Source organism: Pongo pygmaeus, chromosome 10 (genome assembly GCF_028885625.2).
Source record: "Pongo pygmaeus isolate AG05252 chromosome 10, NHGRI_mPonPyg2-v2.0_pri, whole genome shotgun sequence".
NCBI classification, from domain to species: Eukaryota; Metazoa; Chordata; class Mammalia; order Primates; family Hominidae; genus Pongo; species Pongo pygmaeus.
The window spans coordinates 50,047,494-50,069,630 of record NC_072383.2 but is presented as its reverse complement, the minus strand read 5'-3'; the positions used below and the strand labels follow the sequence as shown (position 1 = coordinate 50,069,630).

The 22,137-nt window shown below is 49.0% G+C and overlaps 1 protein-coding gene across 1 annotated transcript; it reads left to right on the top strand.

The window, feature by feature from the left end:
• The first annotated feature begins 10,972 nt into the window (after positions 1–10,972).
• Positions 10,973–21,285, top strand: KRT75 (keratin 75). The gene is made up of 9 exons (XM_054444997.1): positions 10,973–11,674; positions 12,227–12,441; positions 13,408–13,468; positions 13,718–13,813; positions 14,651–14,815; positions 16,607–16,732; positions 16,860–17,080; positions 18,485–18,519; positions 20,595–21,285. Exons 1-9 carry the CDS (start codon positions 11,015–11,017, stop codon positions 20,831–20,833), a joined length of 1,818 nt encoding a protein of 605 aa, XP_054300972.1. The 5' UTR covers positions 10,973–11,014; the 3' UTR covers positions 20,834–21,285.
• The last annotated feature ends 852 nt before the right edge of the window (positions 21,286–22,137 follow it).

The window sequence follows — 22,137 nt, the reverse complement described above, 5'->3', positions numbered from 1 at the left end:
CCGAAGCAGGAGGATCACTTGAGCCAAGGTGTCTGAAGCGGTAGTGAGTTATGATTGTACCACTGCCCTCCAGCCTGGGTGATGAAGGTTAAGGGAGTTCCTCGTTTGATGATAGGATGCAAAAACAAAACGAAACAAAAAACCATGCACATTTTAACTGTAAACTTTCATGATAATTTTGACAAGCAAAAGTTAATGGTTGGACATTCATTCAAATTGACCAGATATCAACATCAGGGTTGTAATTTTCACTTTTAGACCGAAACAGACTCTATCTTTTAGGCCATGTTTACACAAGCTTATTCTAGAAACTGGCTAATCAGGTCTTATCTGTGAGCAGAATACAAAGTGAGGGAAACTTCCAGAAGAACAACAATAACTCTTTCAGTTATGGTCATATTTTGCCCATTTGATGCCACAGCAGAGACTCTTTCCCATGTGTCACTACTGTAGCTGAGGTCTGGCCTTCTTCCCATGGTTGTCTGTGGGTGGGCAAGGGTCTTGCCACTGAGCAGGTCATTAGCAGAAGCTTTGGAGCTGGAGGAGACTTTGGGGAATTAGTGACCCCTCCCTTTCTATCATTGCAGTCTAGGGTTTGAAGTCAAAGGCATGGTGGAAGCAGAGCTTAGGAACTGCCATGTTGTTCAAGTCCCAAAAGCTGTTAGGACAACTTCCCAGTGTGCCAGGCAAAGTCATTCTCCCTCCCCAGGTAAAAAGCTCGAGGACAGCAGGCTACTGGCAGGGTCCCCCACTACCCTTAAGTGAAGTCCAGATGCTTACCCTCTCTGAGAGGCCAGCTAGATGCCAGCTGGCTTGAGACTTGGAGCAGGCATCCCAGTCACCTGTGAATAGGGTTGTCCAGACAAAGTAGAGGAAGCCCAGTTAAATTTATTGTGTGTTTTTTTTAGACATAGTCTCATTCTGTCACCCAAGCTAGAGTTCAGTAGTGCAATCATGGCTCCCTGCTGACCGGACTTCGCAGGCTTAAGTGATCCTCCTGCCTCAGCCTCTTGAGTACCTGTGACCACAGGCATGCACCACCATGCCTAGATAATTTATTCTTTTTTGTAATTTTTGTAGAGTTAGGGTCTCACTATTTGCCCAGGCTGGTTTCAAACTCCTGGGCTCAAGTGATCTTTCCACCTCAACCTCCCAAAGTACTGGAATTATAGGCATAAACCACTGCACCGAAATCCCAGTTAGAGTTGAACTACAAATAAACAACAAAAATTCATAGTCTAAGTATGTCCCAAATAGTGTATGAAACATACTTAAACTAAAGAGAAATTTGTAGCTGATCTGAAACTCAATTTGAACTGCACATCCTGTACTTTTATTTGCTAAATCTAGCAACCCTGCCTATGAAGTCAACCTCCTTTATATTGAACCACAGACAAGGACACAGGTGATTGGGCTGCTGCTTTGGATTTCTCCTGTAAGGGGCAGACAAAAGGCAAGGACCAAGCTTAAGACCCTTCCTCCAAACCGCCCCCTCACTGTTACCTCAGGCCTTACCTCTACTCACCTGCCCCAACCCATATCAGCTCAAAACAGACTTGGGTGCCCCTGGGGTGTCTTTATTTGTGAGGTCCTGGTTCTTACTTCCTAGTATCCGTGCCTTTCATGTGTTTCTACAGTTTCTCAGGATTCATCCTGTGGGAGGGAGGTGACAGCCCCAGCTGGTTCGCCATCTTGCCAGGACAAAATATTAATAGTGATTAATTCTGAGGAGTGTGAATTTGGGTAATTGCTATTTTCATTTTCATACTCTTCTTCTACATAAAGATCAACATCCTACTTTTTCCCCCATTGAAATACCATTTTTATTACATGCTGAATTCATACACTTTCTCTTCTGTTTCATTGATCTCTTTGTCTGATCACACCACTGTGATTACTAGACCTTTATATTACATGCTGGTTTCTCTATTACTTTAGGGTCAGTCTCTGGTGCCTTACTTTGTCCGTTTGGTGAGGTCTTTTCCGTGAACATCCTCGATGCTCAAGGATGTGCAATGATGTCTGTACCTGCAGAGAGACTTTGGACTGTGGTTGGGTGCAGAATTCTTGTTGTTGTGGGGGGATGCGAACAGGTTACCTTGTATTCTGCCATCTTGGTGACATTCACTCTGTTATTTACATGTTGGTTTCTTATACAGCAAGTCCTACTCATTGTTTGTCTTCAATGTTTTCTGGTTATTCTTGTGCATTTTGTTGTTGTTGTTGTTGTTGTTAGGTATCCCTAGGCATCTCAGAGTTTTTGTGTTATGAGTTAGAACTCCTTTCTCTCCATCATGTTTTCTAATTACTGAAAGGTAATGCATGAAAATGATTGATTTCTGTACCTTGATCTTGTACCCAACTGCCTTGCTAAACTTTGTCTTCATTTTAAAGATGAGGAAACCAAGCCTCAGAAAAGTTAAGTAACTTGATGAGTAAGAGGCAGAGCCAGGATCCAAGGAACAACCTGCTTCATCTTAGGAACTCTGCTCTTCTGCATTGCTAGAGAGGTGTGGTCTTACTCAAAGAATCTGGCTCCATCACCTCCCGCTCTGGCCCCAGGAGGGAGGGAGAGTGCTGCCAGCATGAACAAGATAAGACTGACCACATTCCCCACCACTCCAGTCTTTCCTTGCTTTGCTTGCCCTCTAGTAAAGGAGCTACTGCTCTGGGTGCTAAAAGCAGATGCCGGAGCTGGCTCCTCACCTAAACTAGGCATCTGCTGGATGGTGACATCAGCCAGTGCAATGCTTGCCCTTTAGCCTGGAAATTCCAGCCCACATTGGGAAAAACAGGAATGCCTGCTTTTCCCCCCAGCTGGCTCAGAGGAGGAGACTGTTCTCTCCTCCCCCAGCTCTGGATTCCCTCCAAGCTTTGTTTTTGTCTTTCCTTACCCTGGGAGCCTATGCTAGTCTCTGAGGCTTTATTTCAGAGACTTTGACTTCTTGTTCATTTCTTGGTGATGAGAAAGTGATGAGTGAAATGTGACTGTCTTTAGCCTGTGTTACCTTTGCCTTGGAAAATGTCTTCAAAAGTTCATTATTTGTTCATACGTGCCCTATGTCACTCAGCAACCCTGCAAAGTCACTCAGCAATACAGTTTAAGATTACCTGTGGCATAGCAGGGTCCTGAATACTTCAGAACAAATTAAAAGAGGGTAGGTACATTATTAGATGTATGTTGAATTCAACTGAATTATGTGCTTACCTTTGAAAAATCCCTCTCATCTGGCAGAGCCAGAACTATACCCATGAAAATGCAAGCACACTCCACACAAACCAAGAGGCAAGAGCAATGGATACAAAGAATGAAGGCACATGAGCAACGGCAGGTCCAACTTCAGAGGGGCTCCGTGGGCATGTCCCTTCCGGGGGAAATCTTGAAAGATGCAGGGAAACCTATTTCCATCCTAAATCCATAAAATACCATGATGCCTAAAGAGCATTATCAGGGTAGAGAGTATAGATGCTTATCTTAGAGATTTTTTTAAAACCTCCATTTATTGCAGAATCACACCCCCTAAATCATTCCAGGAAGAATCTACAGAAATCTCTACAACTTCCCTTAGAAGCATATTTTTCTGTTCACCATTAGAACATGGAAGTCCTCAATGGAATCCTTCTTGCCAATTAAGTTTACTCCCTGATGGTAAGAGCAGCAACAACAAAGAAAGACATTGGTCTCCTGTCATAGTTCTTTTCCCCTTTGTTTCCACCTCTGTTTCCCAATTCATTGGTCATTTTCATTAGTCTCTGGGCTCACCCCAGGTTGACTAACTCTTGCTTAATAAACCAGTGCTGTGGGGTGAATGAAAAGCACTTTCAGGCATTTCCTTTAAAAGGAATTCCTCTCCCTCACGGCCAGATGGGAGAACAGCCAGAATATCCACAGGTAGGATCATGCAGAGGTCATCCTGGCATCTGTCTGTGGGCCTTCTAAGCCATTTTACCCTTTTCTGGGAAGGGAGGAAAGTGGTGTCCTGGCTGCTCAGATGTAACCTGCATCACAGACACAGCCCTGGTCTGTTCAGTGGGAACTATCTTACTCATGACATCCCGGTAATATATCTGGTTTTACACCCTGGAAATCCTCCTGCAAGAGACATGTCAATCAATTGCACTTTGAACACACACAAAGAGAGCTGGCTGATTAGAAGAGCCCTCTGCTGAGTCCTCCTTCAAAGAGATTAATTCTTTGTCAAGAATGAGTCATGGGCCCTAATTTTTCATTCCTCTGCGTCGGGGCTTTCAAATATCTACCCCTCTTAAAGCAGAGCAGGAAGAGGTTTCTGTTCTCCATTTACATTGAGTCAGTCACTCCTAGCATAATGGCTCTCGGTTTCCTGACCTCATTGTCATTGTCACCATCCTCATCATCAGTGTGTGCTGATTTAGTGCCTACAGGTCAGCTGGGAGCCATGCACCTCAGAATGAGGCAGGAATTCCTAGGCCAAGACTGGGTGCTCAAGGGACCTGCTCTCTCAGGATCATAGAAAACACAGCTCCATGGCTACAGAAGTTCTCATTCATGGAAACACACAAGCAAACAATGCATCACCCGGATGCCTCATGTCGGACACAGCTTTACAGAGACAAGGCAGGAATGCATTCAGTGATCCCATCTGAAGTGTCTGTGGGTGGATCCACTCTGATTTATCCATGGGAAATGTTTAGACCCAACCAGCTACCTCAGCCTCACCTCCTGTGCTTAGTGCTGCTTCCCGCCATGCTCCTGTGTGTGCCCGAGATGGGGCATCTGGAGCCAGCAGGAGAGCAAGGATCCTCTGAAGCCCTCAAGGCCCATCCAAAGACTGCATCACTCACAGTCTGAATTTCTTTTTTTTTTTTTTTTTTTTTTTTTTTTTGAGACAGGGTTTCACTCTATCACCCAGGACGGAGTGCAGTAGTAGCACAATCACAACTCACTGCAGCTTCAACCTCCCAGGGCTCAAGCCATCCTCCCACTTCAGCCTGCTGTGTAGCTGGGACTACAGGTGCACACCACCATGCCCAGCTAATTTTTGTATTTTTTGTAGAGATGGGGTTTTGCCATGTTGCCCAGGTTGGTCTCAAACTCCCGGGCTCAATCGATCTGCCCACCTCGGCCTCCCAAAGTGCCAGAATTACAAGCATGAGCCATTGTGCCCGGCCTATATTTTTAAATTCAGTTATATACCATTTTACATGATGTCTGCTTCACATGTGTCAGTTCCATCTTCCCCACAGCCCAAGCCCCTAGTGGGCAAACTCATGGAGAACACTTACCATCTGCTCCAGCACATGGATCAGTGTGGCATGGAGCAAACACTGTTCTGGGGGTCAGGAGACAACTGTCCTATTGCAGTTTGACTCTAAGCTTCCTGTCAGGCTCTGGGCCTCACACTCCTCATCCATGAAATATGGGATCTGTATGAAGTGTGCTTTCTGAGCTCTTCTGGAGTTGCTGTGAACAGCAAAGGCCTGGCCACCAGGCTGCATGGCCACAGCCTGGCCACCAACGGGGAGATGGCCTCCCAGGTATCATGAGCTCCCCGTGCACACCCTGCACCCACCCCTAAAGTGACACCCTCTCTTAATGACCCACTTCCTTGTCACCATGCTGGGACTGTGCCTCCCTCACTGCTGTATCCCAGTGCCTCCCATGTCATAGGTCCCCAACAAATAGTTCTTGAAAGAATAAATGCTGAGCAAAGGCAGCTTGTTTGAAGGCTCAGGTCAGCTATGTCTCTCAGATGTAACTGGAAAAGGGAAGGGGGCTGGCAAGCAAGAAAGAGGGAAGAGTTTTCAGGATGTCCAAGTTTTCAGTGTCCAAAAGACACTGAGGCAGTGCCAAGCCCAGCACCAGGGTGAGGCTGCCTCTTTCAGCTCAGACTTCCCACCAGGTGACAAACACCCCCAACCTTCCACAGCAACCTCCAGACCCGGTGACACTGGGGAGGTTTCAGCAGCATCCCGCAGCGTGCCAGGATCACCAGCCCCTGAGCCTGCACCCACAGGCTGGAACTCCATGCCAGTGTTCACCAGGCTGGGTTCTAGGTCCTGCGCTCCTCAGTTCAGAGAGGGCCTCTGGGTCCCCACTCCGAGGAGGAGCTGGAGCAGCATCCCATTTCTTCCCACTTTCCCTCCCTTCAGTTTCCCCGTGTGGCAGCTTCTCCCCAGCACAAGCCACAGAGAGACTTGGTGGAGGAAGCATCCTAACCCTGGGACAAACGAGGCCATTAAATTGGCTGAAGAAGCCAAGCACAGTGGCTAACACTTGTAGTCCCAGTACTTTGGGAAGCCAAGGTAGGAGGATAGCTTGAGCCCGGGAGATTGAGGCTGCAGTGAGCCGTGATTGTGCCACAGCACTCCAGACCCTGTCTCAAAAACAAAAACAAAAAACAAAAAGGTTGGAGATGAACGGCCAAGATACACCTGGAATTCTTCAGTCTCCTGTAGGGGTGCCCTGGGAGGGCCCCTGAGAGGCTGGCATCTCACCAACACCCTCCTTCCAGGAGGGCCCCATCTGTGCCTCTCAGGCAACAGGGAGGTTTCTTGCTGTGCTCTCTAACATGGAGAAGCCCCGGGGCTAATGTGGGACAGCAGAAGGGATCAGGAGTTCTGGCCTAGCTACCAAACAGCTGTGTGGCCTTCGACAGTTCTTCTCTCCTCTCTGACCCCAGTTTCCTCATCTCTAGGGCTCCTCCAGGCTTTAAAGACTAATTCTGCTCCTTCACTTCTGTATCCTGACACATTCAGGCAGCACTACACTCATGTGCAGATTGCTGTTTTGTGAATGTTCTGAAGACATATGTGTCTGTGTGTCTACCTTGTACATGCACAATCTGTTGGGAGCATCTGAAGGGCTGGATTATGGAGGGACGGGACAGTTTCATCACACTTTCTTAAGCCTGAGTTTGAATAAAAAGAGCACACCACTTTCCTGCTGAAATGGACTGAGAGGGGAGATTGTCTGCCTACCTGCACTGGCTCTATGTCTGCCCATCAAATTTGGGCCCACGTGAAGTGGCTGTTGAGTTGGCAGTGGACAGGAGCGGAACATGTGAGTGTGGCCATTTGCTAGCAGATGTCCCAAGTCCTGCACCTTGGCAGTTTGTTCAGATCAGCTGGCACCTGTAGGGCCCTTTGGGGAGCAATTATTGCTGCTGACTACAGGCACAAAGGGGGCTGTAAGGTGGAGGATCTGAGGCAAGCTGGGCAGTGCCTGTTAGACACACCAAACATTGAGGAAGTGCGGCCACCCCAGCACAAATAGTGAAGACGGCAAAGCATTTCTGGCCAGCATGTCTCAGGTGCCGTCACAACAGAATTACCTTCTCCACACTCGGCCCCTGGGTGTGTCAGCTGGGAGACCCAGATTGTGTCTGCCCCTCCAAATCACCTCTGCTCCCCTCCTCTTTCCATATAAGCTCCAGGAGGGAAGGGAGTTGTGGCTGCTTTCTTCACTGCTGTATCTCCTGTGCTAGAACAGCAAGTGCCTGGCATATTATAGATGCTAATAAATAGTTACTCACTAAAGCCAGGACTCCACAGAGAGTAGGAGAAGTCTGGGAAGTCTAGCAGTCGAGGAATTGGGGGCAGGTGGCTGTGGCCTAGGTCCTCAGATGCTGTGCCCAGGCCCCTGGCTCTATGATTCAGGCCAGCCTGCTCTAGGGAGGTAACCCCTGCTGCCCCATGGTCTTTAGCCATGGCGGCCCTGCCCTGGCCCTGGCCTGGCTGGAAGCCAAAGCTCCCTGGGGCATTCCCACTCCTCATCTGTGGAAGAGGCATCTCCCACCCACTTCCTGTCTTCCTCCACAGCCCTGATCACCACCTAGCCCCATGTCCTGGGATCCACCACCTGCCAAGGACGTTAGTGTTCCTCCCAGGATGACAGAGATCACCCTGAGCAGGATGGGCAGAGAGCAGGGAAATTGAAGAGTTTGCCTCTCCCAGCCTCATGCACCAGAGCACAAACCATGGCCCTTGAATCCAGCACTCCTCCAAACTCAAGAAAACTCCTCTCAGATACACCCAATAACACAGAGGTGGAGAGGGCTGCAGAAAGACTGGAGAACAGAAAGGAATGTGTAGTTCTTCTTTAAATTAGACAGCCTGAATCACACAAACTTCTGCCACAATTCTATCTGGGGTGGTTAGGAGGCTTGTCAGAGCTGGGAGGAAAACGCCCAACCCTCAGAAGTGGACCAACACTCGTACCACCAGAAAACCAAGATATCAAAGGGCATGCCAGACGCAGGCACTCCACGGAAACAGCGTTAAGGGGTAGTGCTGGGCCCAGTTCATCTTCGATGACTTCTTAGGGAGAAGTTGTAAGCAGAATTACAAAGAGGTTAAAAACAAAACAAAAATGTCAGAAAGCGAAGAAGGTGTTAACAATCTATGAGTTTTGAGATTTTTAAAAGGGTGGTGACACAAGTTGTCAGGGAGGCCAGGTGTTCCAGGCACTCTTCTAGATATAGACCACCAGGATAAAGGTCACTGTGCAGGTCAAAGGTCACAGAAGAGGGAGTGGAGGAGGAAGGGAGGTGAATGATCTCTCCGTTTCAATCTAACTCGGCAAAGCCTGTGAGTAAGACCGTCTAGCTTCAGAAACAACAGTCCTGGAAAAACTAGAGGGGAAGGAGGAAAAGAATAAATGAGCAGCCCCAGGCAAGAGGTGATGGCTGAGAAAAACCAGAACGGAAACAGAATGAGATGAAGTGCCTGGAAAGAGGGCCCCAGCAGGGGACATGGGAAAGAAAGGAATGGCTGGGAGGGAAGGCAGCCTGGAGCCTGCTTCCCACGTGGGAAGCATGGTGAGAGAAGGCTGGGGACCTCCCTTCCCGTGGACATGCCGGCCCAGCCACTCACCACACCTGGACCCTCCAAGGCCTTTGTTTTGTGGAAAGCTCTGCAAGCATTTGCTCAGTATGGCTCAGGAAACAAGTGTCCTTTCTTCTGGGGGCCAGATTATCATGCAATGAAGAGTACAGAAAACAAACATAATTATTCTTTCCACTTGAGAACCATGCACCACCCTGGCTGGGGCTGGCAACGGAACCAGGTGAGGGAACTCCTCTGCTCTTCCTGGCCTGTGTTAACACAAGCTATGATTTGTATCTTTCCTGTGGAAACTGAGACTCCCAAATAATCTCTAGATGGGGGAGAGGCCTACCCCCTGGCCTCAGCCCCAAGGAGGAAACAGCTTAGAGAACAAAGAACTACCGCTCCAAGTGCCAAGCTGCCATTCCAGGCGGGTGAGAAGGTCTGCCAAATGGTCGGTTACCAGTGTGCCCCTAAAAGGATACCTGTGTGGAAAGACCATGGAATCTGGCTCTGCTTCTTGTGGGTCTGTCTGACTAGTTAACCATTCTGGGCTCAATGCCCTCATCCACGAAATGGAGACTGAATGTTAATTAATTCCTCTCTTACTCTCCCAGCCTTCAAAACCACAAACCACAGCAGAAGAAAGCAGGCAGCAAGATAAAAGAAGATTCAGGCCAGGCGCGGTGGCTCAAGCCCATAATCTCAGTACTTTGGGAGGCCAAGGAGGATGGATGACTTGAGCTCAGGAGTTCAAGACCAGCCTGAGCAAAATGTCGACACCCAGTTTTTACAAAATAGTAAAAAAATTAGATGGGCATGGTGGAGCTTGCCTATAGTCCCAGCTACTCAGGAAGCTGAGGTGGGAGGATCACCTGAGCCCAGGAGATGGCGGTTGCAGTGAGCCGAGATTGAGCCGCTGCACTCCAGCCTGGGTAACAGAGTGAGACCCTGTCTCAAGGAAGAAAAAAAAAAAGAAGAAGATTCAGCAATGTTTTGGTTTGACTCTTCCCATGGTAGAGACGGGGCAATGAGATGCAGAACAGACAGATGAGGTGCCTTGAAGTCTTCTTTGCGGTTTGTAGGCTAATATAGAATGTAGGGCACAGTCTACAAGGTTAACAGGAGAAACAGGGAAGGAACGAATCCTCTGCTAGGTGCAGCTGTTGGAGCTCTTTTGATGAAGGACTGGAGGGCTAGGAATTCTTGGTCCTCAGGAGGAGGAGGGACCTGCCTGGGAGACTTCTGGGATAGGCAGCCTCAAGTGCAGCTTGGAGGTGATGATTCATGGTATACCATCTTGTACAGTTTTATCTTCCCAACAGGACCATGAGCTTGTTGAAGATAAACAATGTGCATTGTGTTTCTTTTGAATTCCCACAGGACTAGTCACAGGATGGACATGGTTGGCACTTCCTTAATATTACTTGATTGTATCAGAAGGAGAGAAGCCTCAATAAACATTTACTCAGCACTTACATATAACAGGCATTGCAAAAGTTTTCACATGTGAATATTCATCACAAACCCCATTTTACAGACATGCAAGTTGAGGGACAGAAAAGTTTCATGGCTTGCTCAAGGTCCCACAACTATGAGCAGGTCTGAGATTCAAACCCGAGTCTTTCTGCTCTCACAACCTCTCTTCCCAGGAGACAGAGCACTGGCTGGCCTTGAGAGTCACATCATATTGCAGTGGGCAGGGCACAGGCACACACACACTCCAGAAAACCATATGTGACCTACACAATAGACACAGAAGCTTAAGAGCAGAATAAAGGGGCAATCAAAATGAGGTGGATTCCTAAGGAAGATGATTACAAAGCAAGACCTTCAAGGTCTGGAAAGACAGCTTGATGGGGCTTGGGGAACTGGGCAGTAGCTGCTGAGAAAATGCTTAGGGAATAGGAAGCACCCCAAGGAAACAGTGAAGTGCAGTGGCTTGTATTAACACAAGATGTTTGGACAGGAGGGAGTTTGTCCCAGGCCTAAGAAAGCAGTTTAGAAATGAGGCAGTGTTTGCTGAGTCCTTTACAAGATGCATCATTAGCACATGACAGAAAGCAATTAACTTGCTTCTTACTCATACGCTGATCAAGTTGCAACTGGAAAGGAGTTTGCACGTTGTGGGGAGGGGGTGCCAGGGAACAAGGCAATGGCCCTTACACCATTTCCTGAGGGATGCCGAGTGTGAGCTCAGGGTTGGCGGATGCCCAGGGGATGCCATCAGAAGGCCCTCTCCACTAGCAGTGCCCCGCCCCCGCAGGATGCTCATAAAAGCCACGGGACCAGGGCTCTCCAGCCACCTGTCTTCTCCACTGCCTGCACCAGCCCACCTCAGGTGCCTTCTCGCCGGCCTTCCTCACCCACCATGTCTCGGCAGTCCTCCATCACTTTCCAGTCTGGCAGCCGCAGGGGCTTCAGCACCACCTCAGCCACCACCCCAGCAGCTGGCCGCTCCCGCTTCAGCTCTATCTCTGTGGCCCGCTCTGCAGCAGGGAGTGGGGGCCTGGGAAGGATCAGCAGTGCTGGGGCCAGCTTTGGAAGCCGCAGCCTCTACAACCTGGGGGGTGCCAAGCGGGTCTCCATCAGTGGGTGTGGCAGCAGCTTCCGAAGTGACTTTGGTGGCAGGGCCAGCAACGGGTTTGGAGTCAACAGTGGATTTGGCTATGGGGGTGGAGTTGGAGGAGGCTTCAGTGGCCCCAGCTTCCCCGTGTGTCCCCCTGGAGGCATCCAAGAGGTCACTGTCAACCAGAGTCTCCTGACTCCTCTCAACCTGCAAATCGACCCCACCATCCAGCGAGTGCGGGCCGAGGAGCGCGAGCAGATCAAGACCCTCAACAACAAGTTCGCCTCCTTCATCGACAAGGTAAGCAGGGGCTTCATCCACCCCCTTGGGTTTGGGATCAAATAAACTCTTGGAAGGGCCATCCCATGGGGGCAGAGCAATAATGCAACGACCCCACTGTGGGAATGAGCACTGTTCAGCATGGCCTCCCAGGGGCTGAGACCCTTCCAAGTCAGGCCAGCTTGCCCCACAGGACCTGGTAGAAATTTCTTCTCTTTCGGAGCCACATGGGCTGGTTCAGTTAACACCAAGGGAAGAGTTTTGTTGATTCTCTACAGGAGAGTTGCTGCTCAGCAAACTACCCTAACCCAGAGTAGGTGGTGTTGAGAAACTTAACCCAAGAGCAGCTCCCCAACAGAAGCCTCTAGGCCCCACCACCCGAATCCTATGCAAGCCCTAGGGAACTTTGTGGTAGCTCCATGGACTGCCTCCTTTTGGGTTGGAGTTGTCAGTTACATTATTGCCAATGGGTGCCAAGTGAAAAAAATCTTTTTCTTCTCTCCCTTATTAATAGGAGTGTCTGACTCTGCCTCTCCAACTTCTCAAGGTTTCATTCTCTCTTCTTCCCTCCAGGTGAGGTTCTTGGAGCAGCAGAACAAGGTCCTGGAGACCAAGTGGGCCCTTCTGCAGGAGCAGGGTTCCAGGACCGTGAGGCAGAACCTAGAGCCCCTCTTTGATTCCTATATCAGTGAGCTCCGACGGCAGCTGGAAAGCGTCACCACTGAGAGGGGCAGGCTTGAAGCTGAACTGAGGAACATGCAGGATGTTGTGGAAAATTTCAAAGTCAGGTAAATAGGAGACTGGCTTCTGGCCACACACAGCCATCTGAAGTCTCCTTTGTATGAGCACCAGAGAGGTGCAAAGGAGCAAATGCTGGTATCAGCCAGGAGCTTTGGAACTGCAGCCATTATCCCGCAAGGTGGAGACAGCACTGTGTGGGGTAGCACAATCTCGTGCATTGCTATTGATGAAGATCCTATTCCTATTTGTTCAGATGACTGCAAAGGGATATCAACATCATCCGACAAAACATTGCTACTCACTCTAGAAATCATAATGTAATTTCACCGTCAGCATATTGTTTAATTCCATTGGACATGGGCTCAATTATTGAGATGGTTTGCATTTCCAGGATGGCATTCACTGTGGAGTGAAGAGAAGTAGCAAAGAAGAGTTTAAAGGGGGGCAATCTAACTTTCCTTGTGGGGGGCAACTTTTGACTGCACATCCTCCAGACTGCAGTAGGTGAGGTATCCAGTGGAAAGGGATTTGGCCCAGGCTAACCCATTAGCCAGCTTGCCCTTATTTCTAAGCTGGAGCTACCCCTAGTTACAAAAAGCATATTTCTCAGGGGCCACCCTGAGGTTCAGTGAAAATATATCAAAATGTACCTGAAACAGCCTGCTGAACAGGTAAAGTTTACTCCATGATTTCAGTAGACACTTGAGGTGGAAAAACATTTTAGATTGGCATTGCATATCTATCAAAAGATGGAGTTGCATAAGTATATTTTTCTATTCCTTTAAGTTCCATGCTCTCCTTCTACTCTTAGAAAAGTTTATTAAAAACTAACAGAAGAAATTATCCCCCTTTTATGAAGGGAGAAATAGAGGTTAAGTGAATCACTCAAAGTCATGCCCAGGTCAGCGGAAGAGCTGGAAATGATTTGAGGGCTCTTAACTCTTGCTACACCAGCCTGGAAAGGGTTCAATGCAAACTTGCTCAACAGCACACCCCCCGTTCTGTCCTTATAGGTACGAAGATGAAATTAACAAGCGCACGGCTGCTGAGAATGAATTTGTAGCTCTGAAAAAGGTGAGTGGGGATGTCTCTCTCAAAGGAGAAGGTTTAAAATGGAATCTGGAGTGTGGGGTAACCTGACCTCCGACCCTTGGGCCACCCAAGAAATGTCACATCAACCTTGAGAATATCTGCAGAGTTCAAACCTCCCAACATGTTTCCTCTACGTTGATGGCCCCATTAGCCCTACTTGGGTTTCTGTGAGCTCAGCCCTAAATACTTGGGGCTGCAGACTCAAAGGGGCATCCTGCACTGTTGTTCCAGGACGTAGATGCTGCCTACATGAACAAGGTGGAGCTGGAAGCCAAGGTCAAATCTCTGCCTGAGGAGATCAACTTCCTCCACTCAGTCTTTGATGCAGTAAGAGTCTGCAAGTATTTCTGTCCCTCCTAGGTCTGGAGCTTGGAAAGAAAAGGATGATGCATTGTGCCATTCATTCACTCAGTGCCTCTGCCCAGCATCTTGCCTGGATACTTCAAGCTGGGGCTTGGGGGGTAGGGGGACCAGGGAGAACTGCTTGGAGCCTTGTCATATTAACTACCCCAGCTCTGAGGCTTCTCCCCCAAACTCCCTCATCCCATGGCAGGACAACATCTAGCAAGGAGAGAGTACTGATTCCCAAATTCTAGGACACTGGGTAATTTCCCAAGGAATCAAGACATACCTGCTCCCTTCCCCTTCCCTGAAAAGTATTAAAGAAAAAAAAAGGCAAGCTGCCCCTCAGCTCATTGGTCAGGGGGCTTCTTGCCCTTTGAAGATGCCTCATTCTGGGTGCTACCCCTCCAAAGGCAGAGACCTGGGTCTGTGGAAAGGGAGAGAGAGGTAGAAAGTGATGGAGTCACACTGTGCAGGGGGAAGCAGTGTCCCAGATGTCCCCCAATGCTCTTAAAGAAGCCATTTATGCTGGCATACTGAACAGACATATGTCACATTCAAATCTATGTAATTTCAATTCAGAGGATGCTTACCCAGCCTCATGCCCGGGGAAAGCACACAGACGGGAGCCTTGAGAAGTAAGGCTGGGAAAGACTTTCACCACACTGATCTTTCGGGATGAATGGGAATACCTAGGGAATAGCTGGGAGAATCTGCCAGGAATACCAAGGAAAGGATTCCTGACCTAGATGGGTAATTAACCATGAAGATTTAAGATTCTTCTTCTTATGCCTTGGTGATGCTGAGTTTACTGCCCTGCAGGAGCTGTCCCAGTTGCAGACCCAGGTCAGTGACACATCTGTGGTGCTCTCCATGGACAACAACCGCAACCTAGACCTGGACGGTATCATCGCCGAGGTCAAAGCACAATACGAGGACATTGCCAACCGCAGCCGGGCCGAGGCTGAGTCCTGGTACCAGACCAAGGTGAGCATGGACACCTCCATGATAGGTTCCAGGGTTAATGTTCTCTGAGGCTCCACATTATCACTTAACTCAGCCTCAGGAAACATGTGAGCACATTTGTTCATTTCAACTTAGCAGGCATGTCTTTGATGCCATGAAAACTTAGTTTGAAATGCATGTGGAAACCCAACCAGGCACACTAATACATGGTCAGCCCAATGCTGGGAGCTCAGGACATCCACCGGCCCCACATTCCTCAAGATCTGGGTGGGAGCAGAGTGAGACACCAGGACAACCGAGGAACAGTCATGAAGCAGTTTCTAAAAGGCTTATTTATTCTCTCTATATTTTCTGAGTTCCTGCTGTATGCCAATCAGGGTTACAGGGTTGCAAATGAATAAACTGCAAACAGAGAACCCAAGCTCTGGGAGGCCATGAAGTGAATGGACAATCATGGAAGGGAAAAGATAGCATGAATAAAAAGCTTCCAGGAAGACATGTGGGCTTTGTCCAGTTGGGAAGCCGTGAGGGACAAAAGATTGCCAAAGAGTGGGGAGAAGTTTAAGGCTGAACAAGGAGCTGGCAGGCAAGAACAAGCAAGGGAGTTTATGTCAGGAAGAGGAAGGGTGGGATAAACACAAATAGCTACTGCCCAGAGCTCAGACAGCTGCAAAGAAGTTTGGCTTTGGAGGTGTACAGTTGACCCATGATACCAGCTCCCTGCCAAATCCAGACCCCTCTTGGGGCAGCTTCTCACCTACAAGCTGGTTCCTACTCTTTCCTTGCTCCATATATTGCCTCATCCCTTCTGGTCAGGAGTGTGGTGGAAAGGAAGGTGGGTAGAAGGGACCAGGGGTCCACAGGCAGCACCTTGACGGTGAGAGGAAACATGATGCACTTAACCCCAAGGTGAAGTGGTTGAAATCGATAGCAAACGATTCCTTGTGTTGTTGGGTTGTTGCTCCACTTAATCATGTATATCTAGAAGTGGGAACCTGAGCTATTCAGCACTTTCAAGAACCCCACAGATCTTGACTCTGGCAGGGGATTTCCTTTTGTCAGGGAAGCGTGTAGGTTTCACTTCAGTCTGCTGGAGGAGACAGGGTGTAATTATTACTCTTAAATTCACATGTCCTGGATATGCACCGTTAGATTGAGAACTACCTGAGATTGGGAATACTTTTACAAAGTCTTCAAAATTGTGCCTTCCACAGCCTCTGCACCATCCCACACCATTCCCCCCTATCTCCTCTCTGTTTCCCCAGCATTGGTGTTTGTAGGGCTACCAAAATTCATGGGCACAGTTGGTCTGGATGCATGCTCTGTGACCAGGAACTCCCCAGGGACAGTGACCAAATCACCGTCTCACTCCTAGAACTCACTATGTTCCTTCCCTGACCCAGGGTCTTCATGCAGGATGTTTCCTTTGTCTGGAATGTTCTCCCCCACAGCTGGTCACTTAGGTCCCTCCTTCTCATCCTTCAGACCACAGTTCAAGCATCTCCATCTCTGGAGAGACTTCTCTGACCACCACTTCCCACTTCCAAATCTAGGTCAGATTCCTTCATTACACTCTCCCAGGACCCTGTTCATTTCCCAAGCGTACTTATCTCAGTGTGGAACTCTACATTTGATAATATGCTAATTCAGTTAATGTCTATGTCCCCCAATAAACTGTAAGCTTCAGGGGGAATGATTGAATGACCAGGAATGAATGAGCCTGCTTGTGGCACCCAGGGTGAGTCTGTGTGCACAGCGAGTGCCTGGGCCAGGCATTTGACTCAGTGACTGGGTTTACTCTGGTTCTCTCAGTACAAGGAGCTGCAGGTCACAGCAGGCAGACATGGGGATGACCTTCGAAACACCAAACAAGAGATCTCTGAAATGAACCGCATGATCCAGAGGCTGAGAGCTGAGATTGACAGCGTCAAGAAGCAGGTAAAGATTTGGCAGGGCCAAGCTCATTTATTCTGGGCCTTTCTGCCATCTTTAAGAATTCCTCCCCAAGAAGCACCATACCTCCTGGGCTGTCAGCAGGACTCATGGCTTCCTCCTGTCCTTACAGTGCTCCAGCTTGCAAACGGCCATTGCTGATGCAGAACAGCGGGGAGAACTGGCTCTCAAAGATGCACGGGCCAAGCTGGTGGACCTTGAGGAGGCCCTGCAGAAGGCCAAGCAGGATATGGCTCGGCTCCTGCGTGAGTACCAGGAGCTAATGAACATCAAGCTGGCCCTGGACGTGGAGATCGCCACCTACCGCAAGCTGCTGGAAGGCGAGGAGTGCAGGTGAGGTAGATACACCAACTTCATCCTCAAAGCAAGCTGAGCTCCCCCCAGCTTCCTGGGCATTCCTAGGGGCTCAGGCTGTTGCAGCCCCTTCTTCTCCTGGAAGAAAATGCAGTTCAGAATTGGGCTATGGCAAAAAATTAATTTTAATTTCCTTCCAGGCTAGTAAATCATTTGAGGTGCAACTACAGTTAGCATCCCCGTAGAAACCTAAAACCTGCTCAGGTCTAAGTAACTGAATTCTACCAAAGGAGACATTTGGTTACATGGCAGCTCTCAAAATGTGGTCTAAAAGGCCATGGGCTGAGAACAAACTGTCCTAGGATTAGGGCTTACAGATCTACCACTAAGTAGCTACACAACCTTGGGAAAGTCAGTCTCCCTTCCCTGGCCCTCAATTTCTTCAGTGATAAAATAAAAAGGTCAGATTACCTGATCTGCAAAGCTTCATGGGAGCTTTGTGCTCTGCCAGTTAGGAGCTGTATAGCCAAGAGCAGATACTTAACCTCTCCACCTCTCAGTGTTCTCACCCAATAAAATGTGAATAACAATAGCTCTAAACTCTCACATTATTAAAAGGGTTAAAATAAGGGAATACACACAAAGCTCTTAGAGCAATGCATGATACACAGCGTGTTCGATAAATGTTAGCTATCATTCAGTTTCATGGCCAAAGACATAGGCTTTGGTATCAGATGAATCTGGCTTCAAATCCAGCTTTGTGACTATGGGCAAGTTAGTTAACTTGTCTGAGCTTCCATTTCTCCCTCTATAAAAGTGAGCGAATAATACCTACCTCATGGGGTTGTTGAGAGAACTAAGTGGTGTGATATAAGTAACAGGTACTCAACAGCTGTCAGCTCTTGTTAAGGTTCTCAGTATGTGTTTATGAATGAATGCCAGTTCTGCCCGGAAGATGCTAAAGCAAAGTTACTTGGTTGCTAAGATAATAATAAACTGATATTACTATTGTTATTTTTATGACTCAGACTCCTCTCCACACCTATATATAATAAGCTCAGCCCTGGCTCAGTGCATGACAATGGTCCCTTGTTGAGAGACAAATCTTGTTGTAGGACAGGCCCTCCTTTCCAGTTGATTCCAGTATATGATTACTTTTAATTTCCTTAAGGCATCTAACTAGTTTAAACCAAAAATTGTATTTCTGAGATTATAGATTTTGCTCCTATGAACCTCAAACTCCACCTTATTTTATTCATTAGATTATTAATATTATCTTTAATACTACTAGTTCTCAAATAATTTCAACCTGCATTATTTCTGCAATAAAAATAATAAAGTATGTTTAAATGCTTTGTCAATAATTACAAAAGTGTCATTGCAAAGGCCCGTAAGCTGCTGGCCACATTGGTAACCTTCCTTCTCCCTGCTCTTCCCAATCAGGTTGAGTGGAGAGGGAGTTTCTCCAGTTAACATTTGTGAGTATGACATACTTCTTGTGCCATTTGGAGTGTGTGTGGTAGAGGGGATGAGGATGTGGTGGGCTTGCCGGAGGGTGAAGATATGAGGGGTTAGAAGGGATCTCACAGACAGGGTTCATTTGGAGAAGGTTTGAGGTTTTGAGTCCCTTAAAAAGCAAGCCATATTAGGAGTCTTTAATGTCACAGTTCTTTCCTCTTTGAGAGTGAGGGTGTCACAGAAGGGGTGATGGGAGGTTTGTTGTCATTGTTCTGGGTAGGTTTAAAAGATCCTGGCCACATCTCCTACCTCCCAGAATTCCCTGCCTTTTTGTTGAGGCTGCAAGCCTAGCACAGAGGTGAGCACTTGGTGTAGACAGGATTTATGAAAATTCCTGGTCTGGCTTGGACCTTTGAAGGGAGTCTTCATGCTGCGGACAAGAGCATTGCCAACTAGGCGGCTTCTCTCCTAAACAGTTTGAGAAGAAGCTCCACTGCTTGGCTCAACTCTGCAGAGTATAACTGCAGAAGGATGCCAAGGGTTTTCAAGGCAGTAAGGGCAGCATAAAATATGGCAGTTGGGTACAGTAGCTCTAAAACAGGAGAGGTATTAACAAGCTGGCATGGCCCTGTGCTGGTGAGAGAAGAAGTGGTCATTCGCAGAGCTCAGTGCTGGCATCACAAGGGCAACAGAAATGACTCTTACAACTCACCCTCTACGAGTGAGTTTGAGTTTGGTTTTCTTGATGGGCATGCATAAGGGCAATTCATTATATTAGCCAATGATTCTAGAAGGCAGAGCCTTCTGAACCACCCAGGTGTCCTTCTTCCCTGATGTCCTCGTCTAGTGGTGCCAGAGACCCTCAAAGCTAATTCTGGGGACAGACCTTCAAGCATAACCTTGAAGCTCCTTTTCTCTTGAAAACACCTAATTGTCTGTATTAGTTTTCTGGGGCTGCTGCAGCAAAGTACCACCAGTCAGGTGGTTTAAAGCAACAGAAATGTCTTGTCTCACAGTTCCGGAGGCTGAAATTAAGGGGTTAGCAGGGCCCTGCTCCCTCTGAAACTTGGAGCCTGGGCCAACCTCCTGCTCTGTATGTCATGCAGGGTGGCACTATCCCCTCTCCAAACCAGATGGTGTTCTGGAACACGGAGGCAGCGTGGGCGGCCCAGCGCCCCCTCCAGCCTCCTCCTAGCTCTGGCGGTGGCCATCCATCCTCGGTGTTCCTTGGCTTGTGGCTGCATCCCTCCACTCTCTGTCTCTGTGATTGTATGACCGTGTCCCTGTGTGTCTGTGGCTTCAGATGAATGTCTTCCTTCTTTCTGTATGGACACCAGTCATGTTAGATCAGGGCCCACCCTACAGACTTTATCTTAACTTGGTTATACCTGCAACGATCCCATTTCCAAATAAGATTGCATTCACGGATACTATTGTTAACACTTCACCATAGGTTTTTGAAGGACACAATTCATCCTATAACGGAGTCTGTTTTTTTAAATTTGATTTTCCTTCCTCAGGACCCAAAGTAGGGTGCTAGAATGTGTAAGGGGATGAGTTATAAATCAGGAGAAGAATAGGTTGGGAGGAGAACGGGGGCAGAGTTCACTGGCCAACAGGTTAATCTGTCACTTGATCCATCAAGAATATTCCAGCCTCCACTCTGGGATTCTGAGTGTGGGGCTGGGGGACACTGAGGGAAGAGGAGTGTGCTCCTCCCCCATAGGCGTCCAGAAGGAAGAGAAACTCTGGAGTCAGGCTCAGAGAGGGAGACAGACCCAGACGGCACAGCAAGAGGATCAAAGGGAAAGCAGGTGGACTGGAGCTGCTTCCAGGAGGAGAGGGCTCCAGTAGATTCTGGAAGGGGAGGAGGAAGCCATTCCAGCCTAAGAGGCTGCCTGGAGCTGCAGCTCAGGAACACAGGCCAAGGCATACGGCAGTGATCTCACTAAGCAGGGAACATTGGAAGGAGACAAACTGCTGGCTGACGAGACTACCCCCTCACCACCCAAGGACTCCAGGGCACAGGCCTTGACACTCCCAGCTGTCTTCTCTCTTGCACTTGATCTGACCACACCTCCTCTCTTCCCGGCAGCTGTGGTCACCTCCACTCTTTCCAGTGGCTATGGAAGCGGCAGCAGCATTGGAGGTGGAAGCCTGGGCCTCGGTGGCGGCAGCGGCTACTCCTTCACCACCAGTGGTGGGCATAGCCTGGGTGCAGGCCTGGGAGGTTCTGGATTCAGTGCCACCAGCAACCGGGGCCTAGGGGGCAGTGGTTCTAGCGTCAAGTTTGTCTCCACCACATCCTCCAGCTGGAAGAGCTACAAGCACTAAGAGAGCCACATGGCTCCCTCTCCCCTGCCTTGAGGCCTTTTTGCAGTCACACCTGGACACCTGGGTCCTCCTCCTTCCTCTCTCCTTGTAAGGTGCACCTGTGCTGCTGGGAGCCTGGAGTACTGGCTACACCCATTCCCAGGCCTAAGCCAGCCTCTCCCTCCTGACAGTGCCCAGACTGCCGGCAGCACCTGTCTGCTACACATGTGAAACCAAAGCCTGCTCTCTCCCAAGGCTCTCATTCAGCCTATCTTGTGAGGCCCGGGCAGCTGGAAAGTCCTCCTCCAGCTCCACCTCCCTCCCTCCCTCCCTCCAGATGCAGAGGTTGGGGAGTCTCTCAATGCCAGGTTGTCACCCACCTGTCTCATAGTGTTTATAAGAGGCCTGCTGGGAGTGAGCACTCCCTCTGTTCCCTCCTTGGAATGTGTCTATTAAATGCATGTGTCACCTGTTTGGTGTCTGGCCCTCTGTTTGGAATGGTGACTGACCCAAAGCAATTCTCCTCCTTTCCCAGGCCTGCTCCCAGCATGGGGATCACACAAGCAGTGCTCAAAGGCATCAGCCCTTGCCCCTTCCCTCTGAGCTAAGAAAGCTGGCTGGGAGGAAGGGAGGGCGGGCTGCAGAGGTGCAGGGAGTGCAGGGCTGGCCAGACTTCCTTTTCCCTCTCCTTGGCATGCCTTGTTTGGGAAGCCAGAGCTGCTGGGAGAAGCCTAGACTGGCCTCCCTGCTCTGTTGGTGCCATCCCCATTCCAAACCAGTGTCCCAGAGTACCGATGCTGGGTGGACGGCCCAGCAGAGGGGCTGATTGTTCCCTGACAGTTTCAAACTTGCAGACCTAGCAGAGAAATAACAGGCCACGAAGAGGAGTGAAAAGGCAGCCCTGGGAGTAATGCTTTCACCAAGGAGAGGAGCCATTTAGCCCGTAATTGCAGGCAGCAGTGAGATATCCAGTAAGCTCCCACATTCCTGAGTTTACAGTCTCCTGGACCCCTCCCATCAGGCCTGAGCTGGGGCATAGCCCAGTGGGCTCACCCAGAGTGGGGCAGTCGATGTGGGCTTGGAGGGAGTGGGTTCAATGCTCAGGAACTGATGTGAGCTACTTGGGACAGGGTTCTGAAACACCCTTGTCCAGGGTGAAGGAGCAGGAAGTGAAGTCAGGGGAGAGGGAGGCTGTGAATCAGGAGGGAAGATGAGTGTAAAACCAGGGGCTAAAATTTGGAATCGATGGAAGAGGGAGGACAGCAGGAAGGAGAGAAATGACACTGAGAACAATTGTGAAATCCCTGGTGTTGGGGTGAGGGCGA